The sequence below is a fragment of the Gymnoscopelus braueri genome (genome assembly GCF_963280865.1).
Source record: "Gymnoscopelus braueri genome assembly, chromosome: 21".
Lineage (NCBI taxonomy): Eukaryota > Metazoa > Chordata > Actinopteri > Myctophiformes > Myctophidae > Gymnoscopelus > Gymnoscopelus braueri.
The window spans coordinates 18,216,148-18,236,563 of NC_137623.1; the positions used below are offsets into that span (position 1 = coordinate 18,216,148).

Consider the following 20,416-nt stretch of genomic DNA (forward strand, 5'->3'; position numbering starts at 1 on the left):
AACCCTGGCTTTGCAACCCAGCCTGGCAGGGGTATGCCTTCAGAGGAGTGCACAATTCTAGTTGTAAATTGCAATCAGATCACAAGCTTGAGCACAACCAAGCTCAAGATGGCTGTTTCCCCCAGGACAGGCTGTGTATACAGTATGTACATGTATGGCTCAGCTAAATTCAAGAGATACACTGCCCATTGTAGATTATGGATAACATAAGCACGCATGAGTTACAAGTCACAACTCACTTTGTCAGCATTGGATTCACATTCAGTTTCATGGGACGAAAAAAACATTTAAAAAATACTTGCGACCCTAGTCTGCAACCCAAAAATGGATCCTGATCCACTGTTTGGGAACCACTGGTCTAAACAAGCATCAATGTAAGTAGCTCCTGCTCAGTCCTTCTTTCATTTCCTCGGCAGACGGATGTGATGCATCAGAATGCGTTTGACTACATTCACGTAGACGACCGGCAGGAGTTCAGACGCCAGCTCCACTGGGCAATGTGTCCTCCTCACCACCAGGAGCAGCATCTAGCGCCAGGGACTGGTGGGTATAGATTGAACATACTGTAGCATAGATGCCTAATAATGAAAGGCAACTGGATTCTGCCGAGCCCTGCCCTGTCCTGCCTGCTTGCGATTGGCTGAACGAGACAAGAACGACACAGCCCCTTCCTACCAAAAAGGGGACGGGGTCACATTCAAATACAACCCGAAACCCCATTCTGCCAGCTGCCTCGGAAGCGAGCTGATCTAGACATTTAGTTTTTTGTCAGATAAAACGCTACTTTTTGTAAGGTTAAGGTTAGGATTAAGTATAGTTTTGTGAGGTTAGGGTTTGGATTGGGTTTAGACATCGTTTTGTGAGGTTAGGATTAAGGTCCAGGACTTTTTTTGTGTTATCCTTTTAGCATAAATGTGACTGACTGTATCTCGTGCTATTTACATTTTCTGTCTAATAATCAAGTATTCAAAAAGGTTAGGTTTAGGCATAGTTTTGAAAACGCAAGGCAGAGTCTCACACAAACACCAACAAGGGGCAACAGCAAATCAAAGTGACTAATAGCCAATCACAGCACGTCCTTTCTGGGACTTGGCAGAATCCAGATGCATAAACATATACTGATCAGCATAGATCAGTGATTATTTATTTTTATTTCAAGGACCCCCATTACGGGTCAATTTGTAGGGCTGCAACTAACAATAATTTTTGGCTTTTGATCATGACTGTCATTCTAGGTGAGGACTTTGTAGTGAACAGCCTGTTCCATTGTCCTGAGGCAGGGGGTGTTCCAGCAGAGCTTTCTCCCTTCCTGAACAGATGCTTCATAGCCAGGGTTCGCTGCCTTTTGGACAGTACCTCTGGCTTCATGGTAAGTGGTTCGACCCATATTTGATACATATTAAATATTAAGACATAAGACAGATCTAAAAAAATACCTTTTTAGTTTTGCTTGTTTGTTAGTTAGTTACTTAGTTTGTGTATGTATGTATGTATGTATGTATGTGTGTGTGTGTGTGTGTGTGTGTGTGTGTGTGTGTGTGTGTGTGTGTGTGTGTGTGTGTGTGTGTGTGTGTGTGTGTGTGTGTGTGTGTGTGTGTGTGTGTGTGTGTGTGTGTGCGTGCGTGTGTGCGTGCGTGCGTGCATGTGTGTATGTACTGTATGTATGTACATAATGCATTTGTTGTATCGCAATGGTTACTTAAGAGGTTAGGGTGAGCGACCTATTGGGACTCGTATTTGGGCATAACCAAATCTGCAGGAAGTGTGAGCAATTTTTAACAACACAAATCTTCTCTTATGGGGGTCCCTGGCACAAATTGTTTTCAGATGGGGTCCATGGCCAAATGCTAGGTTTCATTCAAGTTAAGTCATCAGTAATTCATTGCACACTGCCATGTCCGCTTTGGGAAAGGCTTTGGCATTATAGGTGAACATTTTCAAAACTACATTACAGGGTTTGAGTGGTTAAACAAGACAATCATACCGTGTCTGCAGCCTGGAGCAGTATCGCTCCATTATACAAACCTCAACGTGAGTCAAATCAACTCAATCAATCCGCCATCTCCTGTTCTCCCAGGCCATGCAGTTCCAGGGCAGGTTGAAGTTCCTGGACGGACAGAGAAAGAAGTCGGTCAGCGGGGCTGTGCTGCCTGCGCAGCTGGCTCTGTTCTGTGTGGCCGTCCCCCTCATGCTGCCCTCCATCACCGAGATGAAGATGAAGACTGTGATGATGAGGGGAAAGTGCAAAGGAATGACCCCCACACTTGAGCATGGGTAAGAAAATATGCCATTAGACAAGTTCAAACCGTTAAAGGGGCGTTAAACCCTATATGTTGATTTTGGAATTTGTTTTTGCTGTATTGGTTAACCACTTTCAGCGCGGCGTCCCTATTTTGGAGTGACATTATTCTTTGAGACACACATACAGGTATTTTGGGATGAAGCACATGTTTGCCTTTTTTCTATGGACCGGTTTTGCACCTTCAAGAAGATGCCGGATGATTTATACATGACGTGTGGCATCACAGTAGCTGTAGCAGAACAGGTGAAATAAATCAAAAAAGGTGCAAAAAGAAAAAAGAAAAGAAAAGAAAAGAAAAACCCCTCAAATTTCAAACACTGCTATGGCCCTTCACTGTCTCCTCACTCTGACCTCTCCCACATCCCATAATCTCACCTCAAGTTCCAGTTATACCTGTCTCCAGTGCCTCATCAGCCCCAAGGCTATGATAGAAGAAGGTGGGGTCAGTCCACAGGCCAGCCAGGCGCCATTGACGCGCATGGGAGGCAAAACTGGATCCGGCAGTTGTGTGAAATACAAGTCAATGACAGCCGGCTGGACCAGCTTGTGAACAAAGACTATTTCGGAACGAGTGCGTCCTTTGTCAGTTAATCGGTTTAGGAATATAAAAGAAGACATATCACAGGTTGTTTTCGATGTCTTCGTTTTTCGATGTACACACTGTAACATTTTATCGAGGCATCTAAACTGGCTCGGCAGTATCGCAAGATTTGGTTGTCAGGCTGTCAATGATCGACAATCTTGCGACACTTTAGCATGTTCAGAAACATACTTTGTGCTCTTTAGATTGGTCAATAAAATCATACAGTGTGCACATCGAAAAGCAACAGAGCAGAAAAAAATGATGATATGTCTTGAGTATGAGTGCAAACGTCGCAGTCGTTCCGAAATAGTGTTGATAAGCTGGTCCATCTGGCTCTCTAATTCCAATGTTTTCCACCAAACTCCCGGCTGCAGTTTACTTCCCAATGCGACGAATCTGCCGGCTGGAATTACTGGATATCGAAAATGACGTAGATGACCGTACCTTCTTTTTAATGACCTTGATCAGCCCTGCAGTTCCATGCCACTCACTACACTCACTTCAATAATCAGCTTGCTGCCTAAAAAAATGGAGATGAACATGCCTCTAGCACCCTCTACAGTCAACCAACAGTAAAGTCACAATCAAGGCCATGGCCATTGTCAAAATTGCTGCACTACTTCTCCTTGGTGTAAACTACCTTGAGCACTGTGTTAAGTGACCTGATGAAGGTTGTCAGTTTGAATGGTCTGCTTGCATACTTTTTCTGCATTAACATTGCCTCTCCTTAAAATAGAGTCCAGACACACTAAAACCACCTGCTATGTTGCAACCTGATTTCTACAAATAAAGCCTTGTGCACACATAGATAAGCAGCAGGTTTTATGCATGCATAGACTGTTATTGCAAACATTTATTAGCTAAATTAGGCTCATAACCTGCTATGCGTAGCATGTGCTCATTTTGTCAAGTCCTACTTTATGTGCCTGTTAGTGTAGCCTATGTGTATGTCTCACTTCTTCGTCTCCCTGCATGTGTACAACTGTGATGACGGTGTCACTTGACTCACTTATGTACTGAATTGTGATTTGTGAAAGAAGATGAAAAAAGGGGGAAAAGGGGAAGGAAAAACAATTAGGTGAAACCTCCATTTTGTCCCACCTTGACTTCATGTCCATGCAGATGATTTCCCATGAAGTTAAATAACTGTTGATTAACAGCATTGCAATTTACTGTACTGTACTGTCTCTTGATCCTACACCAACATAATAGGGGTGTGCCGATATATCGTCCCGCGATATATCGCGATACGTTTTCGTGACGATATGTATCGTTTTGGAAAAAAAAAAAATCGTTTAAAAAAAAAAAAAAAACATTTTTTTTTTTTTTTTTTTTTTTTTACAATAATAATAATCAGGCATGCAAACAGCCCCGAGGTGAAAAGGGTGACAATATGTTGTTTTTTTTTCGGGTCAGGTATCACACTATTGCCCTATTTGGATTCAAAACGGCTATTGTAGCTGAAAAGCTACAAGTTCGCATATCTGAATAATAATAAACAGAATTATTTGTTTGCATTTGCTTTTTTTCTCCCCCATATATTTTTCGTAATAAAAAAAGTGCGTATCGTATCGTATCGAAATCGTATCGAAGTTGTGAGCCAAATATCGTATCGTATCGTTTGGTGAAATTAGTGTATCGGCACACCCCTACAACATAACCCACTTTTCTGTCTCCTTTACAGTGATGGAGGAGAGCACTTACGAATGCACTCACTTAACAGCGGTGTGGATGAAATTGAAGACCCTCTCCTACTTCCTTCTCCCACTCCGGGCAGTGTACAGCGAGCCCACCACGCTCCCTGGACCCCCGTCTCCAAAGACAACCTCAAGCAATGCCCCAATGAATATTACAACCAAGAGGAACCCCTGAATTACTGTAAAACCCCCATGCCTACTGCCAAAGACCTCAGGCCGTGTCTGGTCGGTGGATGGCCCATGCGTTCCGGCTCGGGACCCCTCAGAGCAGGACAGGGAATTGGCTACGTCGCCTCTAACCGGTTGGGCAGAGCCGGGCCGTACGGCAAGTACTGCATGTCCCCTGGCAGCCATGGTGGCAGAGGAGGGGACGCGTTTGTCCCTAAGCTCTACGGGAACATGCAGAATCCCGCAGACCTCGACGTCTACTGTGTGGATGCGGTGAAGCGAGAGAATGACTACAGCCATCGCTTCAATGCCGGTCTGATGCCCGAGATGCCGCCCATCAAAGTGGAGCACGACTCGGACTCCGAGAACGGCTGCAACACGTACAGGCAGCCCTGGGGCTGCCGCAAAATGGAGGCCGTCGACCATCATTACGGCGGCGGGGGATACGATTCAAGCGGCAGCGGCGTCCACCTCAAATCGGAAGCAGATTATTACGAACATGAATATTCACCCTGCCAGAGAGGGAAAGCACGCGTCAGCCCGCCGTACAGCAACGGTCACTATCAGAACTACGCCGTCGGTAACGGCGGCAACAGCGGCACGCACCTATCAAAGTACGACAAAGATTCAGATCATCACAACAGCATGAGCCAATTCAGTCCTCAGAGACTCTCTCACTCGAACCCTCTTTGCAGCAGCCAATCGATCAACCTCATGGACGCACACGTCTATCCGGGCGCTGCCATGGAGCCCCACAAGGTCTGCATGTACCAGGACTACAGCAAGCACAACGGCTACGAGTTCAAAGGTCACGGCATGATCCATTCAATCAAAAGAGAACCCATGGACTCCCCCCCATGGCCAGAGGGAGGTCCTGATATGGGACAGTCGACCATGACTGGTCCCAGGAACGTTATGCCGTACGCGATGACCACAGGGCCACCCAAATCCAATCCCTATGTTTACATGCAATAACAACGACATTAACGCGTAACCGTACACCTCCCAAAAATGAATGTGTACATTATGTTACTGTACCAAAAATTATGGTTATTTTATACTTTCACCAGCATTGAATAATGGCGGTTTCTGTAAAAAACAAGGCTCATGTTCTAAGAAACAACATTGTGACAATCGAACGCAATCATTTGAATCATTTGCATACATTTTGTAGTTTTTGGACTACACACGCTTTGTGTGGTGTTTCATAATCTAATCACCTGGGCCCTGATTCATCAACACAGGAAAGGGTAATTCGAGCAACATTTAGTGGAAAATAATTGCCATTCATCGAATGTGTTCATGCTTATCTCACACCTACAGTGATCTGTCTTGGTGTATACCATGCCTTCTGAAGTTCTCACTGCATACAAGCATGTTTTACATTTAAACCTTGCTTGTACACAGTGAGTGTCATTAACCACATGAAACCTAGCGTCCCTATAGTCTGGGCAAGTCATAATAGGCAAACAGTCAAGCTCATAACACGCCTCAACGCGATGCTTTGTCAGCTTGTAGATCTGCTATTTTTTGCAGAATGTTTGCCTGTTATGACATGTCCAGACTAGGGATGCCAGGGTTCATGTGGTTTAAAACAATTACAGCAGTAATATGACTACAGAATCAATAATGAGTGGATGATTCAATTTGCTGGCCTTTAAGTTACCAAATATACAGTGCAGTAGTAAATCTCTTAATTTGTAAAAAAAATTCTTGAATGAAGTTCCACAAGCAAAAACATATGTAGTTGTGTGTTGGTGGGGTTTAAGTTAACATGAAAGGAAGGTTCTCAAAGTGAAGTCAACATCACAAAAATAATTCATAAACATGATATAATTATGAAATAATTATCGTGTGCTTTTTCATGTCACTATAAGTGTTATACTGCTTTGGAAAGAAACAAGAGCAGCATTTCAACGTAACAACCCTCCAGAAAGAAATAATTCAGGTCATTATTGTACTTCTATTGGTTTTAGTCGAAATCGGCATTTGTTATCCTCACAATTGGTCTATTTGTATGAAATATTTGAATACAAGCAGCCAGTTTCAAATTCTCCATTTTATGAAATTACTGCTGTAGTTTCTGATGTGCACTATCAGGAGTTAAGCCTACGCGGACAGATTGTCAACTCGACATACAATTTAAATGGCTTTTGAATTTTACCTTTTTATTTGTTTGTGTGCTCTTGTTGATAAGTGGCTAATGATTGATATTTATTATACAATGCAGAAGAACAGTATATATTTAAATATCTTTTTCTTTTTTTTGGTATGTGTTCACTAAGACCCTCTTTTTGTTTTTGATAATATTAACAATTAATGGACTCTTCCAAAGATGTGTTCTATGAAGCTTTGTTGCTGCAAGGTAACGAACAGTGTACTGTACATAAGGCAATGTTTCTAACATCACTCGTCTATTAAAAGACTGTTGTTTAGACAGACTTTTGGTTTATTTTATTTATTCATGTATATTTAAAAAAAATAATCAAGGGAAATAAACAGCCAAATAAGCATTGGCTACATGCCGATACATGGACATAGTAATGCCTTAAGAAATAATATGTTAAAAGTAACTTAGTAACTTCATAAATGTGGCAATTTTCTTAAACACACTTAAACAATATTAATCTATTCATCTAACCCACACCCATACAGCAATCACTTTTCCCAACCAGGGGCATATCATTTGTCCAGGTCCAGGTCCTCCATCAAGCGCAGGGTGATTAGCAGTGAGAAATATAGGTGAGCATAAAACACATTATGCAACTCAATACATTCAAAATAACTAATGAATAAGGAATGCAAAACAATAACCACACCACGTAATACAAACCATGCAACCATACAACTAAACAACATAAACCAAAACATAATTATAATCACAAATCATTTATCAACCCTTTTTCCAATGACTGAAATCAAACATGCAAATTAAAGTGGAGTTAAAGGTAGGGTAAGTGATATTTTTTGGTTAAAACAAAAAGTATTTTTTTTAAAGGTTAAAATACTATATTCTGATCGTAATCATTGCTATAGAGTGTTTGTTCAGTAACAGGAGTCTCCCCGTCTCTCCAGCTCTTTAATAAACAGAAAATACATTTTTCGGTAGGTGTCAAAATCTCAGCCAATCAGGAGAAAGTACCCATTTTTAAGCTTAATTTGTATAGTTTTCAGTTCCAATTTTGCATGCTCATTTCTTAGTGTCATCACTTCCAATTTCACTTGTTTAATCTGTATCCTGATTGAGTTCTCTGTCCTGGTTGGATAAAATTGGAAATGAAACTAAAAAGAAAAAAAAAAAAAAACTACAAAATACATTTTCTGTTTTATAAAGAGCTGGAGAGACATGGAGACTCTTTATATGGACAGGACACTCTATAGTAACGAGCACTATCAGAACATAGACCCATTTTGCAATTATTTGAAACTTTGCAAATCACTTACACTACCTTTAAGGTAAGAAGTTAAACTTGAAGTGAACTGACTGAATGGAGTGTGATCTTTGAGGGTTCTGATTTCAGTGATTTGTAATGGGCTACATTTATGAAATAACTCCTTTTTGAAACATGCATGGCATGGTGCTTGGTCAGCACTGACCTCTAGTGGTGAAACTTGGTACATTAACTGGTTATGTCCATTGTCAATGTTGTAAAAAGGTCACAATAACTGCAAATTAAACTCCAAACAAAACTCATACTATAACTCCCAAAAGATAGCATTACTATTATCACTTTCTATTAAGCCTATGTCTAAACTCAATTGCATTATATTGTCATAGTTGTAATAGGCCTACATTATAATATATTTAATGATGTATTATACTCGCTGTTATAATGCGTTATAGCGTGACTTTAAGTAACTATAATAAAATATTTAAGTAAGTATAAGTGGGCATTAGGTACTTCAAGTAAAGATATTCCTGGAGGTGCACACAGAAACTCTTGTGTGTTGTTCTTGCAAAGATGTTTTTTTCCCTCTTCACTTTACTTAAAGCATCAATTGATTATAATCACCCGAGAATACACAAGGTTTTGGAATATCAAACTAAAATACTCAAGGTGAACCAAAGGTAAACACTAACAAACAGTTTACATGGGCTGGAATTTTATTTTTATTTTTTATTTAACCTTTATTTAACCAGTAAAATCACATTGAGACCATTGTCTCTTTTACGAGTGTGCACTGGCCAAGAGAAGAGGCAAATAAATGTTACTACACAGCTCTGCCAGTAACAACAATACAGGACATAACAAAGACAAACATGATATCCGCAATACCAAAAACCTACCACCAATAGCACCAAATACAGACTATTAAAAGGCTAATAACAACAATACATCATAAAACTAATAAACTAATATAAAACTAAGATCACAGCATTTGCTACTCGTCAAAGCAGGAGCAATGGCTGGAGAGTGTGCCCATGGCAATCCTCTTAAAAGACACTAGGGTGATCGGAGAAGCATATTTTAATCTGGTCTGTAGATCGTTCCAGACATGACGGATTGAGTCTCTGTTGCTGATTTAGCTACTACTCCCTGACACTGTCAGGCCAGAGTGAGGCTTTGTAGATGAGGACTCAGAGCCACAGCCAATCATGGCTAGGGTGTGGAAGGAATCGACAAATGAGGAGTAGGGAACGATTCCCCAGGGGCGGAGACCGGACCTGTCAATGTGCAACACCGCCTGTGTTCAATCAGCCACTTCAAACTCACACCAAATCAGCGCCACACCCAACTCTCCACCATTCGCACAGCACCATTCTCCACCTTATAAGGAACACAAAAAGAAACAATATAATACAAGCTCAAATAAGACAAACATATTCCAACCAATCATAACAGTACCAAATTACAACCAAATACAAAATAATGGCCGTAACATGCATCATGACATAATTATGACATCTATGAGAATCATAATATAGATGATGCTGCATGGTCAAACGAAAAAAGTCTGGTTTTATTATAATTATTTGACCGTAAGTCATTTTAAAATGCAATATAATATGTCGCGATAAGTGTTTTAAAGCAACATGAGTACTTGAGTGATTTTAACTGTAACTATAGAGTGCTATAAGGAGATTATAATGAATTCATACTTTATTATCATCAAGTCATTATAAAATGCTTTATAATGTGTTATGCTCGTTGTTATAAAGCATTAGGAGGGTCCATTGGTGCTCACCTGAGATTTGCTATTTAAATGTTTTCACTTTCTGCAGGGCATCCTTGAGGGCGCCTTCACCAGGTATAAACTCGGTCAGTAAGAAAGACAAGAGCCGCTGTCAGAATTTAGAAAAAGGGACCAGTTAGCCAGCAAGACGGAAAACATGTTATATAATCTTTGAGAAAGTTGTTATTGTTAGCTTGGAAAAACTTGCAAAATTGATGCGATGAGACAGGGAAAGCGACGGAATGACACGTGCGTCTCACTCTACAAGGATGGATACTCACATACACCAGTCTCTTGTTTTCAGAACTGCTCTGAAACAGTTTGAAAACCTTCTCCAACTTCTTCTTCTTAAAGAGTTTTTTGGAAGGATCTAGGGCGACAACACATCATGGGTGAAGCATACTTTAAGACTTTTTCATTCTTACAATAGGCTCTATGCACAGCTCTGTTCCATTTAGTGTAGCAAAACACTGTTTACCAAACACTGGGTCGGGACCTAGTTTGGGAGTTGCGGACCCATTTTTATCGGTCATGAATAAATATCCCTTTTTTCACCTTTACAACGCGTCACAATGCAACACATCGTGAGCTTGTAGATTAGCTATTTTCTCCATGTTCGAAATTGGGCTTAAGCCACTAATTCACAATGTATATTTGTATACATTCATATATCTTTTGCGCCTTGAGCTGAAAAGTTTGGGAAACAGTGGAGTAAACAGCTGACAAGGGTTTCACACGTCTCCAAGCTATCACAGAATGTTGAAACCGTGAAGACAGAAGGGAGGAGGGCGCGTACGTACATGTGTCACAGATGAGCTGGAGGGCCTTGTCCCTTGTCTTGTCCATGTCCTCGTTGGTAGGTTTCTTCTTGTTGGTATGGCTAGACGGCTTTGGTTTAGGTGGTGCTGGTGAACCACCAGGCCACTGCTGCTCACACACGTTGTTGATGTATGCGGTCATGTTCTCTTCGGTCGGGATCTTCTTGCTTATGAAGGTATTCACCTTACTGGTAAAGAGGTAGAGAAGATACGGGTCAACTAAATAAAATATTCTGTGATTAGAGAACTATGTGAGAGAGTGGTCAAAACATATTTTTAAATTAGCCTTACTTTCTCAGGTAGGGCATCCAAGATGTGACGTTATCAATCATCTTCACAAGGACGGAATGGCCTGGAAGACATGAGAACAATAATCATCTATTTAACCATTGCTGAATAATACTGTGAAGATGAACCAATGAGCATTGGGGATTGACTGCTGAACAAACCAGATATTTCTGACAACAGGTCCATTATGGCATCAGTGGCGTTTTGTTCCTCCAAGCTGTCCGTCTTCTGAAGCAGAAGACGAAGACGATCCTTCAACTTAGTCTTTTGGAGTCCATCGGACGCGTCCAAACGCTGCTTTTCCTTTCTAGCAGACTTTCCACCGAAACTCCAACCATCAGACGCAATGTCAGAATCCTCATCTGAGGCCTCAGGGGTTTCTTCTGCTGTTAGAATTTCGGGCTCTGGACATAAAGAGCTCAAGTCTTCGTCGTGGAGCTGTAAAGAAAAGAGAAGCATCTGCTTGTGACAGTTCAAGATATTCAGTTCACAGTACAGCTGACAGCAAACATCTTAAAAATGTATCAATATATATTTGATGCAAATTAAACAAAGCGACAAATGCTGGTGAGAAAAATGTGATTGCCTACATCTTTTATTCCAGCGGTTCTCAAAGTGTGTCCTTGAGGGGGTTGCAGGGGGTCCACAGCAAAGTGAATAGTGAATGTAGCATCAACATTATTTTAACCACTTTAAACCCATATACATCGGATATTTGAAAATAGCCGATCTACAAGCTCACAACAACACAATGTATTGTGAGCTTGTAGATCAGCTTTTTTTTTTTTTACCTTGAACAAATTATACATTTGGGGGTCCTTGACATGAAAAAGTTTGAGAACCACTGATCTATTCATTAGCTGTTGTTGTTCCTTTACAAAGTTGAAATAGTGTGAAATAGTTCTTCTCAAAACATGAAGACTTTGACTATGAATTGAATACCAAGGACCTCATTGGAAACATGACCGCAAGGACTTTTTTGAACAGACCTTTTAGACAAAGTATTTAAAATGCAACTGTGCTGTTTTACATTTTTGCCTAATAACATATTCAATCAATCAAAATAACAACACTGGTGCAGTCAGTGTTTCTGTTTACCTCATCTCCCTGTTGTCCTGCAGTCAGCAAGGTGGCCAAGCCGCTGAGAAGATCACGCTCTTCTTCGTTCAGCTCCAAAGGACAGAGGAACTGAAAGACTGGCTTGCTGTGACCCATCTGATCATCAGCAACCACTTCCTGTACAGCAAAAGGACATGGGTAAGAAGACCTTATAGTGCTGAAATTGTGGATGTGTTACGGCAGTGGTTCTCAAAGTGGGGTCCCGGGACGCCCACAAGGATTTGGGCGTTCCGGGGTTCCCCGTGAAAGCCTGTTTAATCACTTCTTTAATCTGTATAATACGTAACGTCAGCTATTTGAAAATAGCCGATCTACAAGTTCACGACATGTCACGATGCAACGTGTTGTGAGCTTGTAGATCTGCACCAAAAAAAAATGTTTTAGAAAATGTTGAATATTTATGAAACATTTTAACACAAATCTTGTATGGCAAAAAAAATATTTACAGATGTAATCTGTAAATTAATTAATTTATTTGGGGGTCCTTGACATAAAAGTTTAAGAACCACTGGCCTATATTGTACTCATGGTGATGTTTACCTGAAGGAAGCGTTCCACTGAGGCTCTGACTTCATCTTTGATTCCATCACTGATCATCTCCTCTGAGCTTTTTGGCAGCTCTGATATCAAGGGGAGGTTGGCAGGGTCCTGAAAACAGCAACAAGTCGTAGAGAGTTGGTAGAGTCCTCAAAACAGCAAAAGGTTTAGCCCACCCCGTCAAAACAATTGCCTGCTAAATATGGGTGTCTATTTCACCCATGCAATGACCCATGGCCAACGCTGGGTTCCGAAACCCCAATGCTCAATACCTAGCCATGTTCTAGAATCTGCCACTGTGACTGGCTGTGAGTATAGGCCTACTGTGTGTGGTATCCCTAACCTGCAGTCTGTTGCGGAACCATATAACATCCATATAGGTCTTCTTGATGTCCCAGTGGAGGTTCTCTGTGCCGTCCTGTTCCTCCAGGTGCACAGTGAACACCAGCTCCTCATTCTTCCACTCCACCTACAGTACGACACAGCAGGCAGACAGACAGACAGACAGACAGACAGACAGACAGACAGACAGACAGCACTGTCTCAGACTCATATTCACACAAACTCCATGGGATGTGCAGTTGCAGCGGTCCCAGAGTAAGCATTAGTGTGAGTGTTACTGTGATGTGTGACTCACACAAGGGATGCTGAGAGCCCAGCGACCATCGCGCCACATGTTGTCCTTCAGGTAGTCCTCCAGGTCAATGTCCTCCTAATGGAAATTAGGAGGACTCAGTTACATGCCTTTAATCATCACTTCGACATGAATCAATTGTGAAGAATTATTGTCAACTCAACATAACTCAAACTGCATTTATAAAGCACATTTACAATGACCAGTGGTCAACCAAGTGCTGTACAAAGTCAGATAAAAAAACAAGCATACAGAAAACAGGAAGACAGATTAAATAGGGGGAAAGAAAAACAAATAACACAACAAAAAATTACAAAAACAACAAAGACAGCATTACACAATTTAAGCCAAGACGTAAGCCAAAATGTAAGGGCCAGGGTTTAACGATCAGATAGAGCCAGGGAGAAGAAATCAGTTTTAAGTGAAGATTTGAAGTCCGCTAAGGAGTGAGCAGACTTAATATGTATAGGGCAAACTGTTCCAGAGGCTCACCTCTGGACTTGTAACTAGTTGTGGGCTCAATCAGGAGCAACTGGTCAGCCGACCTCGGGGCCCTGGCTGGGGTGTATGGCTCTATAAGATCAGATACTGGGGGGCCAGCCCGTTTTGGGCTTTAAAAACAAATAATAAAATCTTAAAATCAATTCTAAATTTCACGGGTAGCCAGTGGAGTGAGACGAGGACCGGGGTGATATGATCGTGCTTCCTCTTGCCAGTAAGGAGGCGAGCGGCAGCGTTCTGTACGAACTGCAGACGTCTAAGGGCCGACTTGTCGATGCCTACATACAGTGTATTACAGTAATCGAGCCTTGATGAGATAAACACATGGATTTCTCTAGGTCAGGTGGAGAGAGAGCCCTTAATCCTGGCCAGCAACCTAAGTTGGAAAAAGGTGTTTCTGACCACAGAGCTGATCTTTTTATCGAACTTAAAGTTGTTGTCAAGCGTCACACCCAAATTCACCCATATTCAAGCCAGAGTCAATGACCCTGCTGGTCTGTTGTTGTTGTTGAGGTGCTGAGGTTATTATTATGTTGTGGATCTTTGCTCCGTAATTGCCAGAGATCTTATAAAAAAATAAGAAAATGCTATTATTTTGATAGTTCTATGCTTTTGCTCTTCTTTTTTTGCTTTATTTGATTATTTGTACTTTTTCTGTAATTGTATTCTTGCTCTGTAAAGCACTTTGAGCTGCATTTTATGTCATGACAGGTGCAATACAAATTTGTATTATTATTATATTATTAATTCATCCAAACCTCAATGCAGAAAGGCCATTGGAAATCTGCCTTAGGATCCCGTGGTGGAAGTAACGACAGGCAGTAACAAACGGTCAGTTGATTCTTTAAAAAAAAACTGCTAAAAACGTATCTGTTCAAGTGTCGACTTTCTGTGCAGTTTTAAATGTCTATTGTTTTATTCAGATTTTTGTTTCAGTTTGACATAATTTCTTAAAAACATATTCTATTGTATTGTATTGCTGTACAGTACCTTGCAACTCTTGTCTTGTTTGGCTTCATGAATAAAATGTACCTTACCTCACTTTCTTCGCTATCAGCAGTGAAGCAGTCAGAAACAATTTGGTCATCCTCACAGTTGACATCGACAATTTGGTCACTATCCAGAGCTGAGAAGAACAACAAATTCACGACAGAACATACACATGTGGTTTGTAAGGTGTGATAAATTGACGTTACACAGACAGTACATTCAACCATGATCATTAATGAATTTGGAATACACTTTTTTCAAAAATGCATGGAGAGAGACATTATCTGTAATATTGTCAATAGTTCTATTAGGGAGTCCTTGGTTCAAGGACTTGATCAGTGTTTCATGAGATTAACAATGCAAATTTCTAGGAAGGGCAAAAGTACAAGTATAAATCAGACATTAGAATCACATCAGCCCCTTTCTCAAACCGTGCTCAATTTTGTTAACTCACCATGTGTCTGTTTTGAGGCACCACTGTCGAGGCAAGTCACCAATAGTTGGTTCAGGTTGCATGGTTCAGACAGCCATGAAACCATTTCCAGAGCTGAGGAGAGCAACGACAAACCCACAATTAACTCCCAATACTCTAACATAGCACGTTTAAGTAGGAAAATATGAATGAATGAATGCATGAATAAATGAATGAATACATACTGTAAATACATACATACATATCATTTTTGGTTTTGTTTTGCTTTTTACTTTCTGTTCTAAGAGCAGTCCAAGCCAGTCCAAAAATGTCAGTGATTAATTCTGGTTCCACAAATAGTTATCAGTAGATGTGTGTACACTACAGTAGATAAATTGCATGTACAACATCGTAAATGGTGAAATTAATGGCATGGCATAAAACAACATAAAACGTTACACCCCACAACACTCTCCCCATAACAATAACAGTAAAAGCATAACGAACAACAATAACAAAAAAAAAATGAAAATTGTGTGGCCAGCCAAGTTGGCACACCCTGGGACACTACAGTATTATTGCAATACTTTATTTATTATGAAAAACAGTTCTATGGTCTACCAAGGTACTGGAACAATTTTCTCCATTTTCTCAAAAGATTTAATTAGTTGCAAACAACCATACAATGACAGGTGTGCTGCAGTACGTGGCAAGACAACAACATTAATAGATAGCTGTTTCTGGTTCGTTATTTGCATTTACACTGTTGAAAGATACAATGAAAGTAACAATATTTTTCGATATCTTGATGATGCGCTGCACATTGACTTTGTTGAAATGTAATTATCACACTCGTGAAGCTGACCTTCTAGTGCTTGCTTACCGTTTAAGGCAATGATCTCATTCAAGGCACGGCATATGGCATCCTGGCCCCACAGAGACACGGGGAGAAGGTTACGCACCAACGCCTCCGAAAACTTCCTGAGAACTGCAATCTCCTCTGTCCTGGAACTGAACAGCGGCTCTCTGAAGGATACACAACAACCCAAACAACACCGTTTTATAATCCACTTTTGAAACAGTCACACGCAAAGTTTTCCTATTAAAGAGGCCGGAACTCAGACTACTGACACTTTAATGAAGTGTGTGATGAAATAAAATGAATTGTCAACATTCACAACAACATTTGATTAAAATTGAGCATGTGATTTTAAAGTTATATGTCAAGATATTACAGATGTGTCTTGGACATACGTAAGGATGTCTCCAAATTGTAATACTCAAGATTTTAATTCAGCCTCTACCAGCCCCTCCTATCTTCAGAAGATATGTAAACACCATCTAAGAGCACTGATATTTGCAGACAAAATACAAATGATTATTTACCTAATACAGGTTAAAAAAAATCCATAATGAAATCCAGCTGTCACTGAACTCGCTGAACTAGTATTGACAACAAATTACTTTCTCAAAAATGACTTTTTCTTACAAACCAATTGGGGACAGCCATGGGTAGTGCAATGGCCCCCAACTACGCAAATTTATATATGGGTTATTTTGAGCAACATTTTGTTCTAAATTCTACTGTTAATCCATACCATTCCAACACTTTTATATCTATTTATCTATTTATAGTACAATTCCCCAAAATAAAAGCTCAGCATAACCAAAATGTACTGACTGTATTAGCCTATTTTGAATAACATTTTTTTTACATAACAGACAATATGCATGTGTCTGTTTTCACCTTGGTGAGGGGAATGTTTAGAACGGAGGTGCACATTCAATGCATGATTGTAATTGGAGTAATACGAGGAAATCAGAGGAACACGTACAGTACTTCTACATATTTTTTCCGGTCATAGGAGGGCATTTTAAAATAATGTTACTCTTTTCCACAACAAATAGGCTGTATGTCAAAAGAAACAATATGAGCCAATAAAAGATAAGTAAGTAAATGATTCAACGAAGGCGATACACGAACAAGGCATTTCTAGAGTTGAGGACAGTGTAGCATTAGTGAGTTCTCTCTAATGCCCTGCCATATGTCCACCAGATGGAAATTTACTCCACTGCGCCCTCTACAGATATGGTCAATGGTCATTTATATTGACCAGATCTGTCGAGGGCGCAGTGGAGTAAATAAAACAGCAAAGTAGTTTTGTTTATTTTTACTGCAGTTGGAGCCCTCGCAGGGCAGTGGAATTCTTTGTCAGGGCTGAGAGCCGAGCGCCTGGCAGGGCTTTGTTTAGAGAGAAGTCACTAACGCTCTGGACCAGGGCTAAGGACAGTGGTCTGAGCCCCAGAGTGCCTCCAGCACCTCGCTGATCTCACCTGTTAGAGTGCTTGGCATAGCGTATGTGCTCCGTCAAGATATGAACAGAGTCAACAATGGTTTTACAGACATTCAGGTTTGCGACTCTGCAGATGACTCGGTCTATGATGAAGTCACTCTCCTTGCTCAGCACCTGGTGCAGGGGCTGGTCTTTACGGGGCTGAGTGTCAGGGTACCAAGGGTGGAGGTACTGGTTGTAGACGCACTCAATAACTGGTGGGGGAAAAAAGACAAACTTAATACAAGTATCAAATAACAGACTTTGAATGTTTTGAAATAGACTTGGATCTAAAAGATTGGATGTTTCGAGCAGTTCGGAAATTTGGTCACCTGAGTTGTCAAATGTCAGTAGTGCAGTAAAATAAAAGTTATAATAAGACTTGTTTAGACTTGTGTATTAAAAAGAATAGACTGTAATGTACTGTAACACAGCGTGGAAGTAGTTGCAGCAGCAACTACTTCCATCACCAAGGATGAGTTATTCTTCCATTTACAGAACAGAGTAGGAATTGTGGGGAGAAAGGCGGGAGTGTAGATGGTGAAACTAAAACATGCTTATTTGATGATTTATTCGTTCATTGGAGCGCTGTTAAAAGTTGAAAACATTTTTGCACCACCTCCACCTGTCATGCGGCGACAAATGCTGCATGTCACTTTGCAGCTTGTCACTTTGTCGCTCTCTGGCTTCAGAAGCGGAGAAAAAAGTGAACGAGCTATTTATATGTTAATAAAAATATTACTAAAGTACAGAGCTTTTTACACAGATCGATGCAGAAAAGCTTGTGCATGCTTTTATTTCAAGCAGGCATCATTATTGGACATAATAATAATGAACATATTAAATTGTTCAAAGGTCATTACACAGGCATGTTAGCTCCATTGTATTGGTTTATTGCAGGATATGCAGTAGTCTCAGGAAAGGAAACCTGTAGAACCCTTACATCATCTGTCCAGGGTTACAACAAGAAGCACAGGCCAAGCAGCTACTGTATTAGTTTCTCAACCCTGTTTTCGGAACATTGTTGACATGCTCATTGCATTCCAACAATTCCACATTGTTGGGACATTGCATACTATTAACAGCCCAAGATTAACATCTCTCCCATTGTGGGGCTCTGACTCAACAATGCAGCATACCTGTCATGCTTTAATGGTAGGTGGTTTAAATGAAGAAACTAAAGAGGATATGATTGTTAAACTATACGTCAACCCATCACAGATGTCTCATGCACTTAATGAGGACACATGAACTGCATGCCCTGTCTCCAGACATCATTACGTATTGTATAGTTTTGCCATTGTGTGATTGTTCTGGTGATGCCAGAAGATGTGGACACGCACGCACGCACGCACGCACGCACGCACGCACGCACGCACGCACGCACGCACGCACGCACAGACATGAGACATGGGAGATGACACTTATTCAAAACACAACCTCGACTCATTCAAACCTAAATATAACCCCACTGCACCAGACACCATGTACCATAGATAGTTTACATGCAAAGTCACCCCTTCAAATGAGAGTTATCTAAATGTACCAATGTTTGCACTTATGGCAAATGTGACGATATTTACTGTTCACACCATAATGCATGGCAAGTAGGCTAAAGGAGTATAGATCAAAAGCAAACCCTACCTTGCTGAACAGATTTCTTTACATCAGGACACAGTGGGTTCAGTGAAGTTCCAGTCCAGTCACTGTATCTAGTATGTGTAGTAGGAGGGATGTCAAAGTCCAGCTGATCAACCACTCTGTCCTCCTAAAGGAGAGAAACAAAGCTATGAAACAACTGCAGAGGACAGATTGTAAAAATATATTTGCAAAAAGAAAAAGAAAGGAAACACTGTTTCATTATTGTATTGTTAATTCTTACTACGGATTGTAACAGAGATGTGATCTGACAGAAAATGATAACCATTAACAGTGTTATTGGCTTCTCACCACAGTGGGTTTCACTGGATTTGAATGTTTTTTTGTTAGTTTTCTTCCTCAATTTCAGTGTACTAAATATTACCATCATCAGCATCAAATACACCTGCTTGCATGCACACGCACACAGAGCAAACACTATATTAAAGGGAGGACGTGCGGGCAGACAGACCACGTTGTCACGCTCATGTCACCATGACTCAGCCACAACCATATAAGGAGTGTGCAGCTACGCCCAAATATGGAGTGTGTTGTCTAACCCCAATGTCGTCATTGCATCAGGCGCAAACAAATCAGTCAGCTCCATATATGGGCACAAAAGGGGGCATGCCTATATATGGGCATATACGGATGACATTAGGGATCTCCATATGTTTGAGCATAAAAGGGACATGGACTGACAGATACAGAGATCTCCATATTTCAGTCGGATCGGTGGTGCAACGTAGGTGTGAGGGCCGCGTAGCCTCTAGTTAAATAATAATTAAATAATAACTGCTGATGATAACAAATGGCCCCAACAGATTAAGCAACAGATATCGTAATTTACTCAATGCTTCCTTGACAATGTTATGAGATATTTCTGACTTAACAAATCATTGTTACTATGCAAAGGCTAACATTATTTATTCAAATCATTGTTACTATGCATATCGTAACATTGATTTTGTCTATATCTCTAAGTACTTTGAGCTGTATGTATTACATACGTGTTACACAAACAAAATGCTTGTTATTATGTCAAAAGTGATATAACCATATTGATACTAAATGCAAGTGGATTGTGTTTTTTCAGTACCTGGAGTGATTGTTCCGTTTGGGTGCTGTTACTGTCCTGACTGTTCTGCTGGATGTTCTGGATGTTCTGGAATAATAGTGGAGTTGACATGCAACAGAAACACACCACAGTCACTGTCAGTG

General features: G+C 40.6%; 2 protein-coding genes across 3 annotated transcripts in view; one reads left to right on the plus strand and one right to left on the minus strand.

The window, feature by feature from the left end:
* LOC308077292 (uncharacterized protein) overlaps positions 1-7,715 on the plus strand; it is a 46,862-nt gene extending 39,147 nt beyond the window's left edge. For both annotated transcript variants that reach the window (XM_080417916.1, XM_080417917.1), the window contains exons 6-9: positions 417-543; positions 1,236-1,369; positions 2,078-2,274; positions 4,570-7,715. In XM_080417916.1, coding sequence (XP_080274042.1) covers positions 417-543; positions 1,236-1,369; positions 2,078-2,274; positions 4,570-5,725 — 1,614 coding nt within the window. In that variant the 3' untranslated portion in view covers positions 5,726-7,715. The remainder of the gene's footprint in view (positions 1-416; positions 544-1,235; positions 1,370-2,077; positions 2,275-4,569) is intronic.
* Positions 7,716-8,524: 809 nt separating this feature from the next.
* Positions 8,525-20,416, minus strand: part of LOC308077294 (uncharacterized protein) — a 14,063-nt gene continuing 2,171 nt past the window's right edge. The window contains exons 3-18 of the mRNA XM_080417919.1: positions 20,295-20,360; positions 19,202-19,325; positions 17,559-17,772; positions 16,108-16,250; positions 15,267-15,359; positions 14,860-14,948; positions 13,325-13,399; positions 13,031-13,156; positions 12,691-12,798; positions 12,130-12,267; positions 11,193-11,469; positions 11,035-11,095; positions 10,726-10,931; positions 10,207-10,295; positions 9,938-10,034; positions 8,525-9,519 (exon numbers count right to left, since the gene is read on the minus strand). Of these exons, the coding sequence (XP_080274045.1) occupies positions 9,948-10,034; positions 10,207-10,295; positions 10,726-10,931; positions 11,035-11,095; positions 11,193-11,469; positions 12,130-12,267; positions 12,691-12,798; positions 13,031-13,156; positions 13,325-13,399; positions 14,860-14,948; positions 15,267-15,359; positions 16,108-16,250; positions 17,559-17,772; positions 19,202-19,325; positions 20,295-20,360 (1,896 nt within the window). The 3' untranslated portion in view covers positions 8,525-9,519; positions 9,938-9,947. The remainder of the gene's footprint in view (positions 9,520-9,937; positions 10,035-10,206; positions 10,296-10,725; positions 10,932-11,034; positions 11,096-11,192; positions 11,470-12,129; positions 12,268-12,690; positions 12,799-13,030; positions 13,157-13,324; positions 13,400-14,859; positions 14,949-15,266; positions 15,360-16,107; positions 16,251-17,558; positions 17,773-19,201; positions 19,326-20,294; positions 20,361-20,416) is intronic.